The 22,141-nt window shown below is 34.4% G+C and overlaps 1 protein-coding gene across 1 annotated transcript in view; it reads left to right on the top strand.

The window, feature by feature from the left end:
- Positions 1–22,141, top strand: part of LOC110033471 (mediator of RNA polymerase II transcription subunit 15a-like) — a gene marked incomplete in the record, with an annotated part of 31,633 nt that overhangs the window by 6,010 nt on the left and 3,482 nt on the right. Inside the window, 2 exon segments of the mRNA XM_020737464.1 lie at positions 8,200–8,311; positions 8,777–8,887. Of these exon segments, the coding sequence (XP_020593123.1) occupies positions 8,200–8,311; positions 8,777–8,887 (223 nt within the window).

Below are 22,141 nucleotides of genomic sequence, written 5' to 3'. Positions count from 1 at the left end.
GTAAGTAGTTGCCATTTATTAGAGGATAAATATACTATCATTGTTATGGGTGCTTTTCTTGTTGCTTGTATTAATCATATTTTGGGACATATTGTTATAAATTTAGATGTCAAAAAATTTGCAATCTTATGCTTGTGTGTAGTGAAATGTAAGTCTGTGAAACTTTTTTGGATCTTGGCTAATCGGGTTGATTGGCCCACAGAGTGACTATTTTACAAGAAGTCATTTGCTTTCCTTTGGTTGCGGTCTACTTTGTCGATTGTAAATTTTATTAAAATTATTGAACATATTCATTTGTTTAGAGTATATGATATAAAAATTTAACATTAGAGTATTACTGAGATCTAATTATAATTTTGACATCTTCTGCATGCATGATGATAATATATATATATATATATAGTTGTTATTTACTAAATTTAAATTTGTCAAACTTATATGTTGATACTTTTGTATAATAGCATTTATCATGTCGCTCGTAGGATCATCATCACATAAACAACTCGTTTATTGTTAGATTTACCTATGGCCTTTTCTAGTAGTATAAATTATTTTATTTCATTTGGGATTTGGGTAGTTGTTTGTTCGTTATCATTTCAGTTTACTATTTTGTTTATATTTGCCCTTCAATTATGAGTATCAATTGATGAATTTTCATTTATGAAATAGAATAAAATTGTACTTTCTTGCTTATTTTACCCATTTTTTGTTTATGTTCTTTTTTTATGATTACAAAATATGTTTATATACATTCATTGTGTCGTGTGTTGTAAGGCTTAAGATCATCCGAGCCTTGATTTCAGTAAGTTTATAGTCAAATTGATTGTCTCGACAAGAATAATCTGATGATGTCAAAATTAGTTCAATATGGTTTCAATCAAGCCCAAATAATGTCGTTACAACACAATTTGAGGTTTTAGATCATTAACTAAATAAACAAATAAAGTTCAAATTTAACACATTTATAGTCAAACTGAGAGCCTCGATGAGAGTAATCCAACGAGCCTAAAATGGCTAAATTCTTAGGTTCTTACAACATCTAAATTCTTAAAAAATCTCTTATAATCAAGGGGGGCCAGCATGGATCATCCGGTCAGGTGGTTAAGGAAGTCATGCACCAAAAGACCAAAATTTCCATCCTGAGAATGCTATAAATAGGCCCCCTCCCTTTACTTAGGGGAGGAGGAGAAAAATAATAAAAGAAGTTGAATTTTAAATCCATTTCTAGGAAAAAAAACTTGACGAGTAACTACTGGCCTCTATAGTCTTCAACCACCATTGACCGTCATCTGTCAGTCACTGTCGACCGCTGTTTGCAACCGTTGAAGCCAAAATACGACTATTATGCCAAACACTTATAATTTCTTTGTGTTGTATAAAGACAAGCGTAATTTTTCGGTGTAAGATTATAACCTTATTGTCCCCGTTACAAGAGAATGATGCACCTCTTTGATACACCAAAAATATACGCATTTTTAAACTCATATTTTTTATGATATTGCACTTTAATGGAAGGTATTTTGATATTTTCTTGCAAGTTGTTGATTTTTAGGGCTTAAAACAAAAAGAAAGTAAAACGGATGAAATTTGGAGTCAAAATGATGTTTTTGAAGAAATGCTCAGCGCCGGTGGTGCAGAACAAATTAACGCGGAGATTTTCTTACTCATCGCCGACAGCGCCAGACTAGCCGACGGCGCCAAAGGCGATGCAGACCCTGTTTCTAGAAGGTTCGATGTATTTGGATGATTTTTGAAGAGTTTTTGGAGTCACCTCTTGGAGAACGACCTTGGGCTCTATTTGGGGTCAAATTTCATCAGAAAAAGTGTTGCTCTATGTTTTTAACTCCTCTACTTTCATTTTTCGCACCATATCACATTCTACTTTCATATTGGAGTCCATTAGTGATTTATTTTCATAGTTTAGAGTTTTTATGGTGAGATTTAGTGTGAAATTTTCTGTAAGAGTGTTGGAGAAGGAGCAAAGTGAGAGATATCTTCTTCTTGCATTCTAAGGAAAGACTATAAAGAATTTGCTTTGTGCTTTGAGAAAGAGTTTTGCATTGTTTATTTATCAGTGTTGTATGAACTTTCTTTTATATATGAAATTTGTGTTTTGTTATTTATTTCTCATGAAGTCTTAGTAGTTCCGTCTATCTTCTTCCTACTCTGAGATATGGTGAAATGAAGAGATAATATGAATGTGTCAATATTAAATTGTAAAATAAATTGTGATGATTTTTCAACTCCGAACTTAATTTACTTTTTGATCTGGCCAATTGAATTGTTAAAATGTGTTGTGAAACATATGATCTGGGAAATAGAGTATGAGTTCTACAACAGAGTAAGGATCACATTTGATTCCATGAAGGGGAACATTGTTTTTGGAATTAAGTGCAAATAAATAGAGAAATATTCTTTGTTGGGTGTAGAATTGGAGAACCTTTAGGGTGACAGACTAAAATCTACTAAAATCTTCAATTTAGAAATTTAATTTTGATTACATCTCAATAATTGAAATTAGTGAGCTAGCCTTCAGGTGAAGCGAAGTGGGAGCTCTGGAGTGGGAGCCGACATCCTCCTAGCCTAGTCACTGATTTAGGGACTATACACTGATATTATCCAATGATTTTTTATGCATTGTATCAGGGTAGAGAATTAAAATTACTCATATTTGGCGCAATACATATTATGAACATTTATCTCATCTCATTTTACCATAGCCTCATTGTAGTGGGAATGACACTTTTTCACATAAGAATCTTCGTTACATAAACATAGTTAATAGATTAGTATTTACTGTTTTAAATTTTGCATATTTGATTTGATAATAGTTTAAAAATTTAATTTTGATTACATCTCAATAATTGAAATTAGTGACAGTGATTTCAATTGACTTTCTGTGAATTTCCTAGCAAATTTGTCATTTCTACTTTAAACATTCCCTGTAGGATCGATATTTGGGGCTTAAATAGAAAGTTCATTATTACTTGATAACGATATGTATACTTGCGCAGAATCCGAATATTAATTGATTATATTTAATTAAATTTTGCACAATCTATCGCAACAAAAAAGTCGGATCGCTCTCTATTTACAAACACATAGTTGATTATTTTGGTTGGGCTAGGCTTCATGATTTTTTTCCATTTTTAGAGTTTTCACATAAAAATTATTGGTGTCTTCTCACTTTGCTTCTCATTTATCTTTGTGTGTGTTAGATTTTTGTATAACACTAAGTCATTAAAGTATGACTCTACTGACTTGAATTTTTTGGCACGCAATAGTTCAAAATTGTTTGTAGGAAAGAAGTCTTCTTTACTTAAGTTTGCACTTCTTCAATGACCAACAATGTAATACACAAGCTTCTCGCTTTAATACTTGCAATTCTAAGGTGTGCAGCGTCAAAGTTCAAGGTATCAAGCTTCTACTTTGTTTCTCGAAGATATGCATCACCCAACTCATGAATGAATCTCCTTTGCTCTTTATAAAGATCATAAACAAAGAATGGAGAAATCTTAAAATGAGATCCTATGGGAGACTCAATAACAATCGGTTATGCATAGTGGGGGGCATAATTACCTCAAATCCACTAATCAGGAGTGCATGTTTAACACCTTCTCCATAAAGTTAAGTTCATTTTGCAGGAAGATAACCTCCTGGACACTATTAACTCTACGCATTTATCTGATGTAACCAAACTTAGAGACTATTGGAACTACGTTGCACCACAATTACTACAGTCAAATTGTTAATGCCTCCTCAATAAAATATGGCATGTGTCTATTGGAGCCACATAACATCACAATTACTCATGTAATTAATTCTCAATTGAGAATTCAACCAAGCGCAATTGATCTACCTATATCTCATTTTTCCCATTTGGCGAGGTAAGATAATATAATTGTGGATGTTTTTTATGGTTAATCCCAATTTCTTCATCAACGATATAGATACAATATTTTCATAGCTTTCCGTCGATGAACAAACTGCAAGCTTTGCCTTTCACCGTACACTTAGTGCAAAAATATATTGTGCTTCAATCATGACTAATCTCTCTTCTGCTCTATCCTTAGAAATTTTTGTATGACTAACTTCTCTTCCTTATCACCTAGGAGCTAAAGTTCTTCATTTGGACTATCCTCTGGTTCCTCTTCCTCCATTTCCTCGACGATGCCCTAATATGTGAATGAAACAACTCGGCATTTGGGACAAATAAAGCTTATGTGCCCGTAGCCATGACATCTGAAACACCTCTTGATAGACACTGTATTGTGAGCAACCTTTTTTTTTATTTTTTTCCACTCAAATATGCCTTATCACTCCCCTATTTTATCTTGTTCTCCTCCAAAGGCACCCTTAACGATCGTTGTAGCTGTAGGTGACTGCCTGACTGAAGAATGTTGCCTTCTCTGTTTTTGTTCTCTTTCCATTTTCAATGATGTGGTCTGGACATCCTTAGTGTAATTTCACAACATTGCCAGTAGCGTGCTTCAGGCCCCCAGGTAACAGGCTATGGTGTGTTCATCTGGCTTGACTAACTCTCACTTTATCTACATCTAGTCGAACTGTGTTATGAACTCCTCCACTGATAACTCTCTCTGTTGTAGGTGGTGGTGTCTCAAAATATATGTTGGTGGTCATGAGATGGAATGTATTTCATTTATATCTCTTTCCCCATCTTTTCCCACTTGGTAATCTTATTGTTGTCTTCTCCCCTCCTCCACCTTTGAAAGTTTTCTCATCACAAGAAGGCACTTTTCTTCAATTTGATGCTTGCTAATATTACCCATTTAACCTCTAAAAATTTCTTATACTCAAAGGCTTACTCAACAGATTGCAACCAGTTGATAAAGTCCTACGAATTTAACCTCCATTAAACTCTGATAGTTTCAGCTTATGTAGAAATCCTTGTGTTCCATATGTGGACTTCTCTTCCGGTCTCCTCTAACATTGAATCCTGAAGCAGCGGGGCTTGTATTCCTCATCACTGACTTCTTCTTTATGAAACAAATTCAAATTTTCATCCCTATCTCACCATCGACCCTCCAGATCGTGATCGAGGGTAATCTTCCCCTAGGTTCCATCATCAATTTCCAAGAGCCTCTATTGAAGCTGATGGATCTACCGCTATATCTCTTCCCGAGTAGGTTTCGACATGTATGTCCTTTGTGGCATAATTAGAGTTTGGTATTAGAAAGGGTGGTTGAAGATAGGAAAAAAAATTTTGGAGGGGGCAAGATGAATGCTAGGAAACTTTAGTATGGAACTAGTTAAGTTAGTTAAGATAACAAATGGTATCAGATTTAATCCAAATCACAGTAATGGAGTCAAACATTATTACTCGAAATAGAATGGGTTACAATTGAGACTCAAATAGAAATAGAAAACACAACAATACGAATATATGACTAGGTCTGAGTAGGAATATACGGGGATAACAGTGGTTAAGGGTGCCAATTCGGGTCAGTGGTTCGGGTTCGAGTCTGACCCTACTTATAGTGTTAACCCAAATAATAAACGAGTCGAAAACCGAAACCTGAACCCGACCCAAACTTTCGTGCTTATTTGGGTAATGTTTTGATTTCAGGTTCAACCTAAACCCGACCCAAATAATAAACGGGTCAAATTCTCTGACCCGAACCCAACTTGAAAAAAAATTACGACAATCCTAACCCAAATTTTTTGAGTCGAGTTCAAATTGTGTTGACGTGGCGGGTCAATTTTTGACACCCCTAACGGTGGTGTGATTGCGCTGTGGCTGACGGATGAAACAAGGTAGTGCAGGTGGTCTGCAATTGCAATCGTGGGCATAAACATGTGGTTAGGAACCCGGGAGCGAGGTGAGGGAAGGTCTACAATTGGAGATGGGGAGTTAAATAGACAGATGGGTGAGCAACAATGTAAGCAACACGAGAGGAGGATGACAGGAGGTCGGTAGTTGGAGCACATATGAGGGAAAGGGGTGACCGGTGGTTGGAACATAGAGGAGGGAAGAGGGTGGCCAACGACTGAAACAGGGAGAAGGGAGCGTGTGGAGATAATCAAGGACAAATTATTATCTCTGAGCAGGATACAACTAGAGCACTACCTGTCCTTGAACACAACCTTAACATAGGGAGCGCCTGGAGGCAAAAAAATGGAAAACAAAAAAGGACTAAACCCTAACAAGCAACATACTACTATTGGCAAAATCTATTGAACTACCGAATCAATGTACTAAACATTTCTAGCATAAAAATTTGTACATTATAAATTTCAAAAAATGTGTATGTATTCATTATATATTTTAGGTAAATTTTAGTATTATAAACAATAGTTGAACTTTTATGCATGAGGCAATATAAGATCAGCAATATTAGACCCAAAAAAAAAAAAAAAAAAAAAAAAAAAGATGCGCACTACTCAATTTTTATATATTCATATATCTAACCTAAATTTAATTTTTACACGCGTATCATTTTATTTATGCACCAAAAAAATTGTATTTCACCTTTAAAATATATATAAAAAAAAATTTGATGTAATACGAAAGTTTTATGTGATACGAATGTAAAAAATAAAGTATAGAAATTAAATATGTAAAAATACAGAAATTAGAGGATATTTTTGTAAATACCCCTCCAAAAATAAACAAATAAATAATTTTTTTAACTAATAATATTATTAATAAAAAACGGTTTTGTTCGTTATCATTCAGTTTTGTTCGACCGATTAGATTGGTATTGCCGGTAGTTCTCTTTTCCAACCTCTCCGCCGGTAGTCTCCCTCCGACCCTCCGATTTCCGCCGATCGCCGTTACCGACATCTTCTTTTTACCCCTCAGGATCCGCCGGTGGTTCCAACCTCGACTTCTTTAGATGGAGAGTAACAACTTGCAGCCCGGTCACGGCGAGCCTCCCTCCATGGAAATCCCTTCCTCCGACTGGCGCTCCCAACTTCAGCCCGAAATGAGGCAAAGGATCGTAAATAAGATGTGAGGCCAGTCTTCCCTTTCCTCGTTTCTTACCAGATCGTTATCTTTTTATTACTTGCCTTGATTAGGTTTTATCCTGTTCGTTGAGCGGAGCCTATGCGGGAAATTTTGTTGTTTGTTTCCGAAGGATAGGGATTAATGCGGCGAGGGATATGAAAACTTTTTGTATACATAATTCATAATCTGAATCAATGGATTAGGTTTTTTTCCTCCTCTGATTGGCATGTGCAGGATGAATATGAAAAATTCATTAAAAAACGCTTGCCTGCCTGTCAGAATATTTTGCTGCTTCATGTCTTGCTTCAAAAGAAATATTATTGTTTATTTTAGAAAGAAGCAAAGGCTTGAAATTTTACACAATACAATTGAATGAACCCTGTGACAATCTTTTTATAACCTCTTTTCAAGAGGCATTTCAAGCGCATCATATTCTAATTGCTGATTATCTTCTGAACTTGTTGCCATTTACATATCATATTCTAATTGCTGATTATCTTCTGAACTTGTCGCCATTTACATACCGTTTTTAGGGTTTTCTTATTTAAAGCTTTCTTGGTTCATAATAAATGGCATTTTTTTAGAATGAAGTGCGGCAACAGGGAATCATGTCTTTAAGGTCCAAGTCATTTGTCATCATAGCCTGGCTAGATTCGTATTTGGTTATAATTTTTTTTAGGGGCATTTACATACATACCACCTAATTCCTATGTATTTACACATGTAACGCTCAAACTCTAATTTTTTACATCTTTGCCATCCAAATCTTTCATATCACATAAAAAATACCATCATTTTAACTTTTAAAATGTGAAATACATCTTTCAGTCCGTATATATGGTGGTATGTATGTAAAAATTGAAGTTTAGGTATTCGATATGTAAATAAATAAGAATTGAGTGGAATGTGTAAAATTCTTCCTTTTCTTAAATTTTGACAGATCAACAAGGCACGCGAGAATCATAAGTGTTGTGTGATCTGTTGTAGTTTGTGGTTATGTTTTCTCTTAAAATGAAAATACAATTTGAATGCTGAGCTATGTTGCTTATGTTACTCGACCCGTGCATTGTGCAACTAGCATATCTTAGTTTTATTAACCTTACTTTTATCATGATATCCTATAAATCAGTGGTTCATGTACATGGGAATGTATTGATGTTATAATTTCTAGACTTTAAATTGTTTACGTTATGGCTTATAGTTTATGCTTTTTTACTTTTTATGACTAGAATGGAAATTCTAAGAAGGCTTCTTTCTGTTGATGTTGTTGAGGGAACGACCCAACTCAAGAACATGGCTGTACGATTTGAAGAAAAGATGTATATTGCTGCTGTCAATCAGGTGCATGCATTTTCTGTGTAATAATGGCTTTCTAAACTCTTGATTGATTTCACAAAAATATGCATCTATATAAAAAATGTCCCGATAACATTAGTGCTGCTGTTGGCTTGTGATTTTTTAAGGTGCACCAGGCAATGTATTGTTTTTATGCCAACAATAATCTGATACTTGATTGTATCAAATTCCACTCCAGTGCAGTATTTCATAGTGGTTTCCCACTTTGAATACCTGCTGAGGAGATCAATCATTATATTTTTGCGCTGAAGAGTTTAGTCTTTAATATGTACATGGAATTTTGATAGCCTCATCTTTTGTATGTGGAGTATGGAAATGTGCGGGCTTTGGACTTCAACTGATGTTTGATTTTTGATACTTTTGTAAGAATAGAAGCTATACTTTTAAACTATTGTCTTTCTATGCGCTTGGAATCTCATTTCTTATTTTCACATTTTTCATGATACTCAGTCAGATTATCTAAGAAAGATTTCCTTGAAAATGCTTTCAATGGAGACGAAGACCCAACAAAATACTCCAATGAACCCACAAACTAGTGTTAACCAAAATTCTACAGACACAGGTAACAAAATTTTAAAGTTTATTTCTAGCAAAGAATGTTGAACTTTGTTTTTTGTACTACTAGCTGAATTATAATTGAAATCCTGGTTTCAACTTAGATTATTTTTTTTATTGTTTTTTGCTGCCTTGAAAACTTGCATGTGTTGTCTATGATATTCAAAATAATCTCATCATTTTTGCTATTGTTTATGAATATGAAAAAAGTGTAATAAATGTTTAGCATGTTTGACAATGATGGTGAACGAACCTCTCATGGCCTCCAAATTGTTTCACCATCTCACACAGATTGCTTTCTCTCAATTCAATAAGAGGAAATCTTTCTTATTTGTTTTAAATTTGATTAGAACGGCTAGTGACTTTGAATTTGGGTCCTAGAGTGAACTTTACACTGATAATTTATTCTAGATAAAATTTATTTTATTCTAGATAAAATTAATGTCTATGGAGGGATTATTATCATAAAAATTTTCTAAGACTTGATATATATATATATTATTTTAAATATTAGGGGCATTTGCATACATACCATCCCATTCTTATTTATTTACTTATCTAACATCTGAACATTAATTATTACATTTGCACAACCATTTTAACTTTTGAAATGTAAAATACACCTTTTTATGCATAGGGAAGGTGGCTTGTTTATTAAAACTGAAGTTCATGTGTGTTAGATATCTAACCTCTGAACTTTTATTATTACGTTTGTACCACCCAAATCTTTTATATTACATCAAAATTACCACTATTTTAACTTTTGAAATGCGAAAAAGGTGGCATGTATGTTAAATTGAAGTTTTAAGTGTGCTGGATATATAGATACAAAAGAATTGAGTGCCTTATATAAAATGAAATCTATTGATATAAACCTTAAAGCAACAATTCAACCACCAGCTGTAACATTTTGTTAAGAGTGATAAATTCAAGATTGACTTGAGCTCACAAAATATCAGTGTCATATATATGTATTACTGTTTTCACTTTTAGTTATGCCATACTAGTAGTGATGTGGCATGTATCTTCTGACCTTGTGATTTTGTCAAAAATAACAATAAAAAAAATGATATAATTATTACAATGGCTCTTTGATTGGGTGGTTTGTTATAAATCAACACCATTAAATTAGAGTCACAGTTAGAGCTCAAAAGTTTTCCAATCACCTAAATCTCTACCATATAAGACACTTGATAATTAAAGCACAAAATTATATTTTAGCTACGGTCAAAATAAATGTCTCATTAGACAAGAACCATGGCTTACAATAATTCGATGGAATCCTGGGATCTCCAGTCTTCGCCATCATTCTCGCCATGGTTTGCTTGCTAAAAGGGGTTAAGTTTCACATCCCAAGGCAAAAAAAATCTTTAGGTTTTACTTAACATGCACTCAAAAAATCCTATATTACGTATCCCGCAATGATTTTATTCACAGTAGGGTTTTTATGCCAAGAAAAGGTTATTTGGTATATATAAGATTCTTACAGCTTCGCACCATATTCTTAGTTGTTCTAATACAAGGTTTAGTTTGTTTCTCACAATTGCTTCTTACTTTATTGTCATTGTATTGTAGAAGATGAACTCAGCTTATTCTTCACAGAACAGAATAGCTCTAAAGGCTTCGGAGGTCGTAAAATTTATTGTGAATGCAACTTACCTATCAACGCACTGATTTATATGATCTAGAGTGTGTTGAAAGAACATTCGTTCAAGAGATGGTCAAGGGAGGATGACTTGACGTTCCTGTTTTAAATATCAATTGTGTTACATTTTGTTATTATTGTGATGTTGTTTTAAATGTCTGTGTATCGTTGGTTGTGATGATTGTATTGTATTATAAAATATGAACGATGTAATCCGTAAGTTTATTAATATTATTTGTGGTATTTGTGAAGTGTAATTCAAAGTTTTACTCTTTGAGTGTAGTGCATCTTTGATGAGTAATAGTAATAATGCATTTCATAAACAGCTTATATGTGAATTTTACTCACTTGAATCAAGAGCATATGAAGTTACTCTTTGAGTGTAGTGCATCTTTGATGAGTAATAGTAATAATGCATTTCATAAACAGCTTATATATGAAACTTGGTCCTAATACACCCTTGGGTCAAGCCTTCAATTTCTTTTTTTATTTGGAGAATATTTCATAATATTATTCCTACTGATGCTTTTCTGAAACTAAAAGGCTTCTGACTTCTTTCTTACTGCGTACTCTGCAAAAATCATGAGGAAACTAGTGCTCATATTTTTGTTGAATGCAAATTTGTTGTTGACGTTTGGATGAAGGTTTTTATGAAACTGCAGTTGAATTCGATGCAGTTTACGAATATTTCTTATATTTTCAATAAATGGAGGAATAATGGTCATGATTTCTTCACTGATGTACCTGCTATTACTCTTTGATTTATATGGATTGCTAGGAATGATGCTAAATTTAATAATGCTAAATTTAATAATGTGGTTATGTGGTTCCTAATGTGCATCATACTTTTAGCTTGATTTTTTCCTATCTATCGAAAGGGTTACAATTGATGTCTTCTACTATGAAGACTAATGGTAAATTGATGGCTTTACTGCAGAGATTAGATTTACCTGTTATTATCAAAACTAAAGTTTTTTCTTTGGTGCCTTGGAGTAAACCGTGTGCACCTTTCATCAAAATAAACATTGATGGATGTTGGAAAAGTAATTGTGCTAGTGTTGGGGGAGTTTGCAGAGACTTTTTGGGTTCTATTATACGTTGGTTCTCGGCTGGTGCTTTTCCTGTCTCCCCTTTAGTTGCTGGGGTTGATGCTTTGGTATTTGGTCTTCAGGTGGCTCAGAAATGTGGCTGGAAATTCATTATTCTCGAAACTGATTCTTTGATATTATGGAAATATTGCAGATTGAAAGATGATTATCATTAGAGTGTTAACATTCAAATGAAGTAGATAGCATTCAAATTAAAAGTTTTTTAAAAACAAGTATGTTCGTTTGAATTTATGTATTTTAATGCACACATAATTTTTTTTTATTAAACTATCTTTTAATCAAAGTTTAACAGCACATTGTTGCTTATTAAGTTATTATAAATAATCTGTTTTGCAAGCTTATTTTGATAAAAAAGAAATTGAGATAATTTTAGCATGAGTTTGTACATTATAAATATTAATAAATAATTGAATACTTCTTTATGTATTTATTATTATTTTAGGTTAATTTAAAAACATTTGCGTTTAAATTTTAATATTATAAACTATAGTTAAACTTTTATGCATGCAGGCAATATAAGATCAACAATATTAGACAAAAAGATTTACATAACCACAACTCAATTTTTATATATTTATATATCTAGCACTTAAACTTAACTTTTACATGCATACCATTTTATTTATGGTTGAAAAGTTGTATTTTATTTTTTTAATATAAAAAATAATAATTTTAATGTGATACTAAGTATTTATGTGATATAAGTATAACTGATGCGGAGAGAGAATGATTAACTAGCGTCTTAGCATTGCACGAGAATCCAGTACACTCAAAAATAGGAAATGATGTGCAGAAATGTTAGAAGATTTTTTACGTTAGAAATCTTAAAAAGGGAAAAGACTACGGCGTTTGGACCGGTTGAAGAGATATACTATAAATTAATGGTTACAAATATAATCCCTCATCCCACACGGGGAAAATGACTACATAGTCTCCCGAGCTACTACATCAGATGTATTTGTCGCCACATGAGGGAAAGTGCTACAAACTCCACCAAACTTCAATCTTCTTGAAGGTTCAAGCTCCAGGTTCTAGAGTTCAATTTATAGATTTCCAATTGCAATGGCTCGGAGATATTCCCTCAATCAGACGACATCTGATGGATATTTAAGTGTCATGACAATGTCAAAATTGAGTGATCTTGGTCTCGTTCGATTTGTCTTGTTGGGATACTCAATTCGACTATAAGCTCGTCAAATTTGACATATTTTTAATGTTTCAAATATGTTTAGAAAGCCTTCAAAAAGTGGTTTAATAACTTGAACTAAGCTTGATTTGACTCATATTAGACTAATTTTAGTACCATTTGTACAATTAGTTTGATTGAGACTTGATTATACATCATTTAGAACTAACAATGTTGTATGAAAATATCAAATTCGATAATACTTTTTATCATTATATTATTATATATATATATATTGTTTGCATGGATAGTGAAGTCATCTGGGATATCCTTCTGATGATCAATAGTGTCAAAAACTGAGCGCTGATGAGGAGGAGATAAAATCACAGCCTCTAGCGGAATAGTTTTCTTTTTTGGTCCGAGTTGGGGGTGAAAACTATTCAGACTCCAATTATAGCTCACTCATCTTTGGAACCTTCTATTGTTGGGAAGAGAGAGAGGGAGTTTCTTCAGACCATGCCTGCCCTAGAACCTATCTCTGATAATACAAGTGGAAATACTTCTACTGTTTCACTACCTCCTCATCGGATCCAAAAATATGTTAATATTACTCAGACTCATGAGGATCAAGACGTGCAATGACCTACACCTGTCCGACCACCTTCGAAATCTATTGATCAGAAAAGTCAATCATCGGATGAGGAATAACAGGTCTACACATCCAAGAGGAAGAAGAAGAATGAAGATCTACTTGAGCTCAGGAATCTGATGGATCATACTTTGGTTACTACGGGCAATGGTACTCACCTTACTAATTTGTTAGCCGGCTCACTTCCGGGAACTAAAGGCAGGAGGACTAAAGTGGGACGTCCCTAACACTTTTTGCCCCCATTTGTGGCTTTTTGGTTTTTTACATTTATGTATATTTGTTTTATTTGAGTTTTGTGTGTATTGTATTGCATGAGTTGAGCTTTCTTTTAAGCCCTCTCATACAACATTTTTGTATCTTTTCCGTATTAATATATTTGCCCTCGGGCTTTTTTCTACACACACACACACACACACACACGTAGTAAACATAATTTGTATACTTAGCCTTTTGTGGCTTTTTGGTTTTTTACATTTATGTATATTTGTTTTATTTGAGTTTTGTGTGTATTGTATTGCATGAGTTGAGCTTTCTTTTAGGCCCTCTCATACAACATTTTTGTATCTTTTCCGTATTAATATATTTGCACACACACGTAGTAAAAATAATTTGTATACTTAATGCATATAAATAGGCATGGCTCCCTGCAAAAGAACGACCTAACACACTACCACACATATGCAACATGCAGTGACATCATAAGCATAATGCAAAAGAAAGATATCTGGCTAGGGCAACCAATCCAACAGAGAACAATAGTCAGACATCAAAAAGACTATCTAGCACCCTAAATCCTAGCCTAGCACCCCATCTAACGAAAAGTGCACCACCCTAGTATCTAAGTGGGGGGTAAGTCCAGGTATAGTATGACTTTGACGGGGTCGTCATACCGGCCCCATCCTAAAGATCTAAAGGATCTAAAGGGTGTCACAAAGAGCGGTGACGCAAGTTAGATCTATTAGATCTTTAGCACAGTCATACTCATGTCAATCCCGATGACTTGACTCGCATTGCTCAATGGGATCAACCCAGGAAGCAATGCTCGTTAAGGGACTTAACTCGCATTGCTCACTGGGATCAACCCAGCAAGCAATGCTCGTTAAGGCATCGCGACCAACAAAGGATCACTCTTTTTTTTTTTTATGAAAACCAATTTTTTTAGGGGCTAAATTTCTTTTTCTTAATTTTTATCATAAATATGAGCAATTTTTTAGTTTATAAATAGGACAAAGTGAGGAGGAAAGATGTGGAGTCTTCATCCCTATCCTACAGGTGATTCATGATTTCCTATAAGAAGAAAATTGAGGGAGAAAAAAGTTGACCCCATCTCTACCCAACAAATTATCTGTATTTTTTTTCTTTTTTTTGTGTGGTGCTATGAAGAAGCAGAAAGTCGTCCCATAACTTCTGGGCTCTTCTTTCGCGATCTTCTTTCATTCTACTGTGAAGATAGAAGTTGTCCTGAAAGTTATCCCGACCATGCCCGACATAACATTTGAAATCTTCTTTCGCACTATTGTGAAGAATAATGTTGTCTCCAACTTTGCCCAATAGGACATCCAGGATCTTTGTTCTTGTTATTGTTGAGCCTTCTGAGAAATCTCATCCCCTTAAAAACTAGTGGAGGTACCAGAATTTTGAGGAGTTGATGCCGATAGCATTTGAAAATGACCTACTTGTTGCCTTTGTACAATGTTCGTTGGTCTTCGTAGCATTTCAATCGCTTAATGTGACATTTTTACACAGAAAAAATATGTTTATATGTACATTTTTTTTATTTAATGAAATAAAAATTCTAAAGTTATTTATGATGTTGCTTTTGCATCTTTTTCTAAGCTGTTGTTGCCCATCTTCTGGGATACTTTTGCCCACTTCTGGGATGTTGTTGAAAATGTTTAACATTCCCTATGTTGCTTAGTGGAACGAGGCAATCTTAATACATGAAGGATGGAAGGTCCAAGGTTTCATTGTTGGAGATGCTCAACAACTTTAACCTATGTTGGAGCAGAGTCGAAAAATGAATATATTAAAGATGTGAGACCCAATCTAGGTCGTATGCCCGGAGCATCTGCTCGACGACATTAACATGTGATGTACAATTATATGAAATCTACTGAGGATGATTGACTTATCTGAGGTTGTTAGTCGATGCTTCTGTTTGATGACTGCAACGTGTTATGGAAGATTTAGAATAAAATCCACCAAAAGTTTTTGACCTATTTGAGGTTATTAGTCGAATCATTTGCTTGACAATCGTAGCATGTGATGGAAAGGATCGAATCAAGTCACACTGTGATCAATTAAGCCTAAAATGAGATGTCAAACATGCTCTGCATTTATCGAGTCTAAGCATAGTTCGCAATGAACCATAATTTTTCTTGGAAATTTGGTTGCAGCCACATTGAAGATTGATATTTAGCAACATGTTAGTTGCTACTTTTGAATTTGTTCTCCTGACGAGGGTATTTTCCACACTAGCTTCTAAAGCAGACCGTGTTTTGAACCTTAAATAGATTTGCTTCCTGATATGATTGAGGAAGAACCCCAATATTGTGGAGGGTGCTGAGAAAACATTATATGTCAAGCTGCCCCCAGCCTGAAAGCCGTTCTTGAAGACTTGATGCCTGAATGAAATGTGGGATGATTAACCCACTACAGTCGTGTTATGGACGTTAACTTGGACAATATTTTGAGACATTAATGAAAGTTGCCCCTAGCCTAGAAGAAGTTATCATAGACTTGATGTCTGAATGAGATGTAGGAATATTACCCCACTACAATTATGGTTGGGACGTTGACATGAACGACCTTTCGAGATTGTAGTTAAGGTTGGCCCCTCTTATCTCAAAATGACTATTGCATAGAGCGTAATCAACTTCAATTAGAGGAAGACACTTGGACGGAGAAAGAGGAGGCTTGTTAGAAGTAGGCACTGTGCACTCCACCATAAAGTCGACAAGTAGTGGTGATTTAATGTTGGTCAAGATAGGAAGCAGATATTGAGCTCTCCCAACTCTACATATCGTTTAATTAATCTTCCCAATGCTTCTAACTTTAGCAGGATATTGCAATGTATACTTATTCTTGGTCTAATGTTCACTTCACTAACTTTTATGTTAGAAAAGGAGATCACAATTCCCCTATTGTTTCGATTTTCTCCGCTGTGAGGATTGATTGGTGTTTTTCGACATTATTTTTATGTTTTACCCTGAATTGATTTAATAACTCCTTGTACACGTAATGACCTCATGTGTAGTGTTTTGGGCCCTCGAAACAATGGACAAACTTAGTGTAAGAGCGATTTGTTTCTCACACTAGCGACGAGTAGAATGGTCCTAGGTAGGGCCCCTTAAAGAAGACCCCCCCCCAGTAACTCCAAATCCACTCCCAGAATCTGGCAAATTCCCGAGATATGAGATTAATCCTTGATGATCCTCCTGTTTACCTGGAACTGCTTTATGAATAGTCCGACACACTCGTTAAAGGTGTTGTCAGTGCATGTCGAAAGAGAATAGAACCAGGTGCGAGATTGAGCATTGTGAGTGATCGGGAATACTTGACATAGAAGCACATCAGAAGCACACTGAATGTGCATGATGATTCAATAGTAGTTAAATGTTTGTAGGGGCCAGTCACCCTTTTATAGGCATCGATGGTTGGAAGCTTGAAGCCTGTTGGGATGGGGTGTTGGATGACTTCCTTTACTGAATTAGATGCTTCTTGGAAGTTGCAACAAGCAGGGAATCTGTTTTCTCCAAAGGGAACTCTTCTCATACCGAGCATCGTAACTGAACCAATGTTAAGTAAACTCTATTGGGTGGCAGTTGTCGAGACCACGAGAGTTGTAGATTCTCTAGTTGAGACTCCTCCCTCCCGTGTACTTGGTCTTCCAGACCCCTTGGCCAACAAGGTAACATCTTCCAGGGTGAGAAGATGTGGAGGTTTAATGCCCTCAACTTTGTGACTGCCCTTTGGTATGTTGAGTGTTGGAGTTGGTTACTCTATTGTTGCGAGGGTTGCGTCTAGTGGCCATGCAACAAGTTTCACAAGTGCTTCAATGGTGAGATTGCATATTTCTCACAGATGCCGACAAACTGGCGCGTGCAAGAGAATTCATAGCAATATATTGATTAATTAGTGTCATAACGTTGCACGTAAGCCCAACATACCCTCAGATAATGGCAATGGTGAACAAAAGTACCAAAGGTTTTTTTTATGAAAATAACCCCAAAAAGAAAAAAAAAACACGGGCTTTGCCAATTGAAGAGATCCACTATAAATTGATAGTTACAGATATAATCTAGTGTCCCACATGCATGAAAAGATTACATAGTTTTTCAAGGTATAACATCGGTGCGTGGATGTACTTGTCACCCCACTGTAGTGATGATTGTAGTGGAGAGTAATAGTCAGGGCTTTAATGAATCGTATTTGGGGTTGACGTGATATCCACAAAGATTCACCACTTCGTATGTTGTTTCGTACAGTGCTTTGTCGCAAGGAGTAGGCGACAACCAATGATGGTTAAAGACAGGTGGTTGTGGTGATTGTCGAAGGCAGTAGCAGTCGAATGTGCTAAAAGCAATGGCGATCGGAGTTAACTAGAGCGGCGGAGTTAACTAAAGCGGCGACCGAAGCGACCGGAATTGGTCGGAGGTCGATGTAGAAGTGTCAAGGGATTTCAACTCATTATTCATGCTTCAGTCTTCTTGAGGCTTCAAGCTTTGAATCGTCTCTCAAGAGAGGATATGACTATTTATAAAGTCTCCATTACAATTAATGAACGAATTCAAACCTCTTTGATCGGATGACCCTGAAAGATTCTCTCTTACAATTTATAAAGTTTCTGTTAAATTTGATGAACATTTGTGTGTCTTAATAATGTCAAAATTAAGTAATATTATACTCGTTAGATTCAATTTGTTGAGATGCTAGATTCGATCATAAACTCACTAGATTCAACATCCGTTTGACTTTTCAAATACGTCACGAAAGCTTCTAAAAATGGTTTAATAGCTTGATCGTGGCTTGATTTGATTTAGATTGGATCAATTTTGCAGCATCCTCTCATTTAACATGTCAGTTTTATCTTAAGTTTGCTCAAATTTGTAGCTCTAAATGAATTTTAATCGATGCTTGAATGTTTCTTATTAAAAAAATTGCTCTGAGATTCGTGTAATGCCTCGAGATTTATTTTGATCAACAGTTTGTTTATTACATAATAATAACAAATAAATCATAAATATTAAATATGTAAAATACAGGAATTAGTAGATATTTTAGTAAATACCCCTATAAAAATAAACAAATAAATAATTTTTTTTAACAATATTAATATTATTAAGAAAAAGGCCTTTGTTCTGTCTTATGTAGTTCTGTTCGACCGATTAGATTGCTAATCCTAAATTCAGAAGCACGCCCTCGAGGCTGGTAATTCTCTTTTCCAATCTCTCCGCCGGTCGTCTCCCTCCGGCCCTCCGACTTCAGCCGATTGTCGTTAACGAAATATTCTCTTAACCCGTCAGGATCCGCCGGTGGTTTTCACCTCGACTTCCCTAGATGGAGAGTAACAACTGGCGGCCCGCTCAGGGCGAGCCTCCCTCCATGGAAGTCCCTTCGTCCGACTGGCGCTCCCAACTTCAACCCGAAGCGAGGCAAAGGATCGTTAATAAGATGTGAGGCCAGTCTTCCCTTTACTTGTTTCTTACCAGATCGTTATCCTTTTAATACTTGCCCTGATTAGGTTTTATCCTGCTCATGTTGGTTGAGCGGAGCCTATGCGGGAAATTCGGTTGTTTGTTTCCAAAGAATAGTTATTAATGCGGCGAGGGATATGAAAACTTGTTGTTTACATAATTCATAATCTGAATCAATGGATAAGATTTTTTTTCCTTCTCGAATTGGCCCGTGCAGGATGAATATGAAAAAATTATTAAAAAGCGCTTGCCTGCCTCTCTGAATATTTTGCTGCTTCATGTCTTGCTTCAAAAGAAAGATTTTTGTTCATTTATAAAAGAAGCAAAGCCTTGAAATTTTACACAATACAATTTGAATGAACCCTATGACAATCTATTTATAACTTCTTTTTATGAGGCCTAATATTCTAATTGCTGATCATCTTCTGAACTTTTTGCCATTTACTTAACCGTTTTTAGGGTTTTCTTATTTAAAGCTTTCTTGTTTCATAATAAATGGTAAATTTTTAGAATGAAGTGCGGCAACAGGGAATCATGTCTCTAAGGCCCCAAGTCATTTGGCATCATAGCCTGGCCAGATTCGTATTTGTTTATAATTTTTTTTAGGGGCATTTACATACATACCACCTAATTGCTATGTATTTCCACATGTAACGCCAGAACTCTAATTTTTACATGTATGCCATCCAAATCTTTCATTTCACATAAAAAATACCATCATTTTAACTTTTAAAATATTAAATACATCTTTCAATCCATATGTATGGTGGTATGTATGTAAAAATTGAAGTATTGTGTAAATACAGAGTGTGTAAAAATTGAAGTAGTATGTGTGAAATTCTTCCTTTTCTTAAATTATGACAGATCAACGAGGCACACGAGCATCATAAATGTTGTGTGATCTGCTGTAGTTTGTGGTTATGTTTTCTATTAGAATGAAAATACAATTTGAACGCCCAACTATGTTGCTCATGTCTGTGCATTGTACAAAAAGCATATCTTAGTTTTATTAACCTTACGTTTTTCATGATATTCCTATAAATCAGTGGTTCATGTACATGGAAATGTTTTGATGTTATAATTTCTAGATTTTCAATTGCTTACATTATGGCTTATAGTTTATTGCTTTTCTTCTTTTTTACTTTTTATGACTAGAATGGATACTCTAAGAAGGCATCTTCCTGTTGCTGTTCCTGAAGGAATGACTGAACTCAAGAAAATTGCTGTACGATTTGAAGAAAAGATTTATACTGCTGCTGTAAATCAGGTGCATGCATTTTGCTGTACTTTCTAAAACTCTTGATTGATTTCACACAAATTAGCATCTATATAACAAATGTCCTGAAAACATTAGTGATGCTCTTGGCTTCTGATTAAGGTACACCAGGCAATGTATCGATTTTAAACTAACTAGCTCTGATACTTGATTGTATCAAATTCCACTCCATTGCAATCTTTCAGAGCGGTTTCCCACTTTGCATACCTACTGAGGAGATCAATCATTATATTTTTGAGCTGAAAAGTTTAGTATTTAATATGTAGCACTTTGAACAAGGCATTTTGATAGCCTCATGTTTTGTTTTATTTGGATTATAATGGAGTATGGAAGTGTGCAGGCTTTGGGCTTCAAATTATGTTTGATTTTTGATACTCTTTTAAAAATAGAAGTTATACTTTCACCACTATTGTCTTTCCATGCGCTTGGAATCTCATTTTTTATTTTCACATTTTTCATGATACTCAGTCAGATTATCTAAGAAAGATTTCCTTGAAAATGCTTTCAATGGAGACGAAGACCCAACAAAATACTCCAATGAACCCACAAACTAGTGTTAACCAAAATTCTACAGACACAGGTAACAAAATTTTAGTATATTTCTTGCAATGAATATAGAGCTTTGTTTTTCGTACTACTATCTGAATTATAATTGAAATTCTGGTTTCAACTTAGATTATTTTCTTATATTGTTTTTTGCTTCCTTGAAAACTTGCATGTGTTATCTATTACATTCAAAATATTCTCATCATTTTTTTTATTGTTTATGAATAAAAAAAGTGATAAAAAAATGTTTATCATGTTTGAAAATGATGGTGACTGAACCTTTCATGGCCTCGCAATTTTTACACGATCTCACACAAATTGCTTGCTTTCTATTCAATAAGAGGAAATCACTCTTGTTGTTTTAAATTTGTTTAGAACAACTAGTGATTTTGAGGCCTTTGGTTCCTAGAGTGAACTTTACACTGATAATTTATTCTAGATAAAATTTATTTTATAGTCTAACCTTTTGCTAGTTAATAACTAAATGGCGCCCTTCTTTTCTCACTAATTGAGGGTGTTGTTATACTTATTATTATTATTTTTTTCTTTTTAACACAGACATATCAGATAAAACTATAAAAGACAAATCAATTCAGGAGTGTTTTATTTAAATCATGACTTATATTTATTTCTGCTTTTTATATTTCACAATTATTTAAGTTAGACTATATGGTCTAAGCATGGCTAGATTTTATACTGTATTGACTCATATTAATAATGAATTAGCTATTTTTATTGCTGCCCAATGATTATACTTTTTATGTTGTGTTTTTATAGTTATTTGAAAAATAAGGAGCATAAATTTTTGAAAAAATTCAACTGTTAAACTTGCTCATTTTATACTCAGCTAACGTGGTTGGAAAAGTTTTAATCTAGAAATAATCTGAGGGAAAAGTCTAAAGGCATGGCTAATGATGGAATTTTATTAATATCAATGTTGATTTGATCTATATTGACTTATTTAGGAATTAGTGAGCTAGATAATACGTCCTTATGAAAGCTGATACCTGACGATGATGATGAAAATATGTTTGGTATGTTAGAACTTATATTAGGGCGATTTTCTTGAATGGATGAGTGAAAAATCCATTTTTCATAAAAATGAAATTATCTTAGGAAATGGAAACAGTTTTTTGTGATGCAATGATAAATTTTCATGTTTTTAAAGGCCAAGTAATCTTATGTGTGTGTATATATATATATATATATATAT

This window comes from Phalaenopsis equestris, unplaced genomic scaffold (assembly GCF_001263595.1).
Source record: "Phalaenopsis equestris unplaced genomic scaffold, ASM126359v1 Scaffold001190, whole genome shotgun sequence".
Lineage (NCBI taxonomy): Eukaryota > Viridiplantae > Streptophyta > Magnoliopsida > Asparagales > Orchidaceae > Phalaenopsis > Phalaenopsis equestris.
Note: the sequence above shows the minus strand (reverse complement) of the source record. Positions and strands in the feature narration are given on the sequence as shown.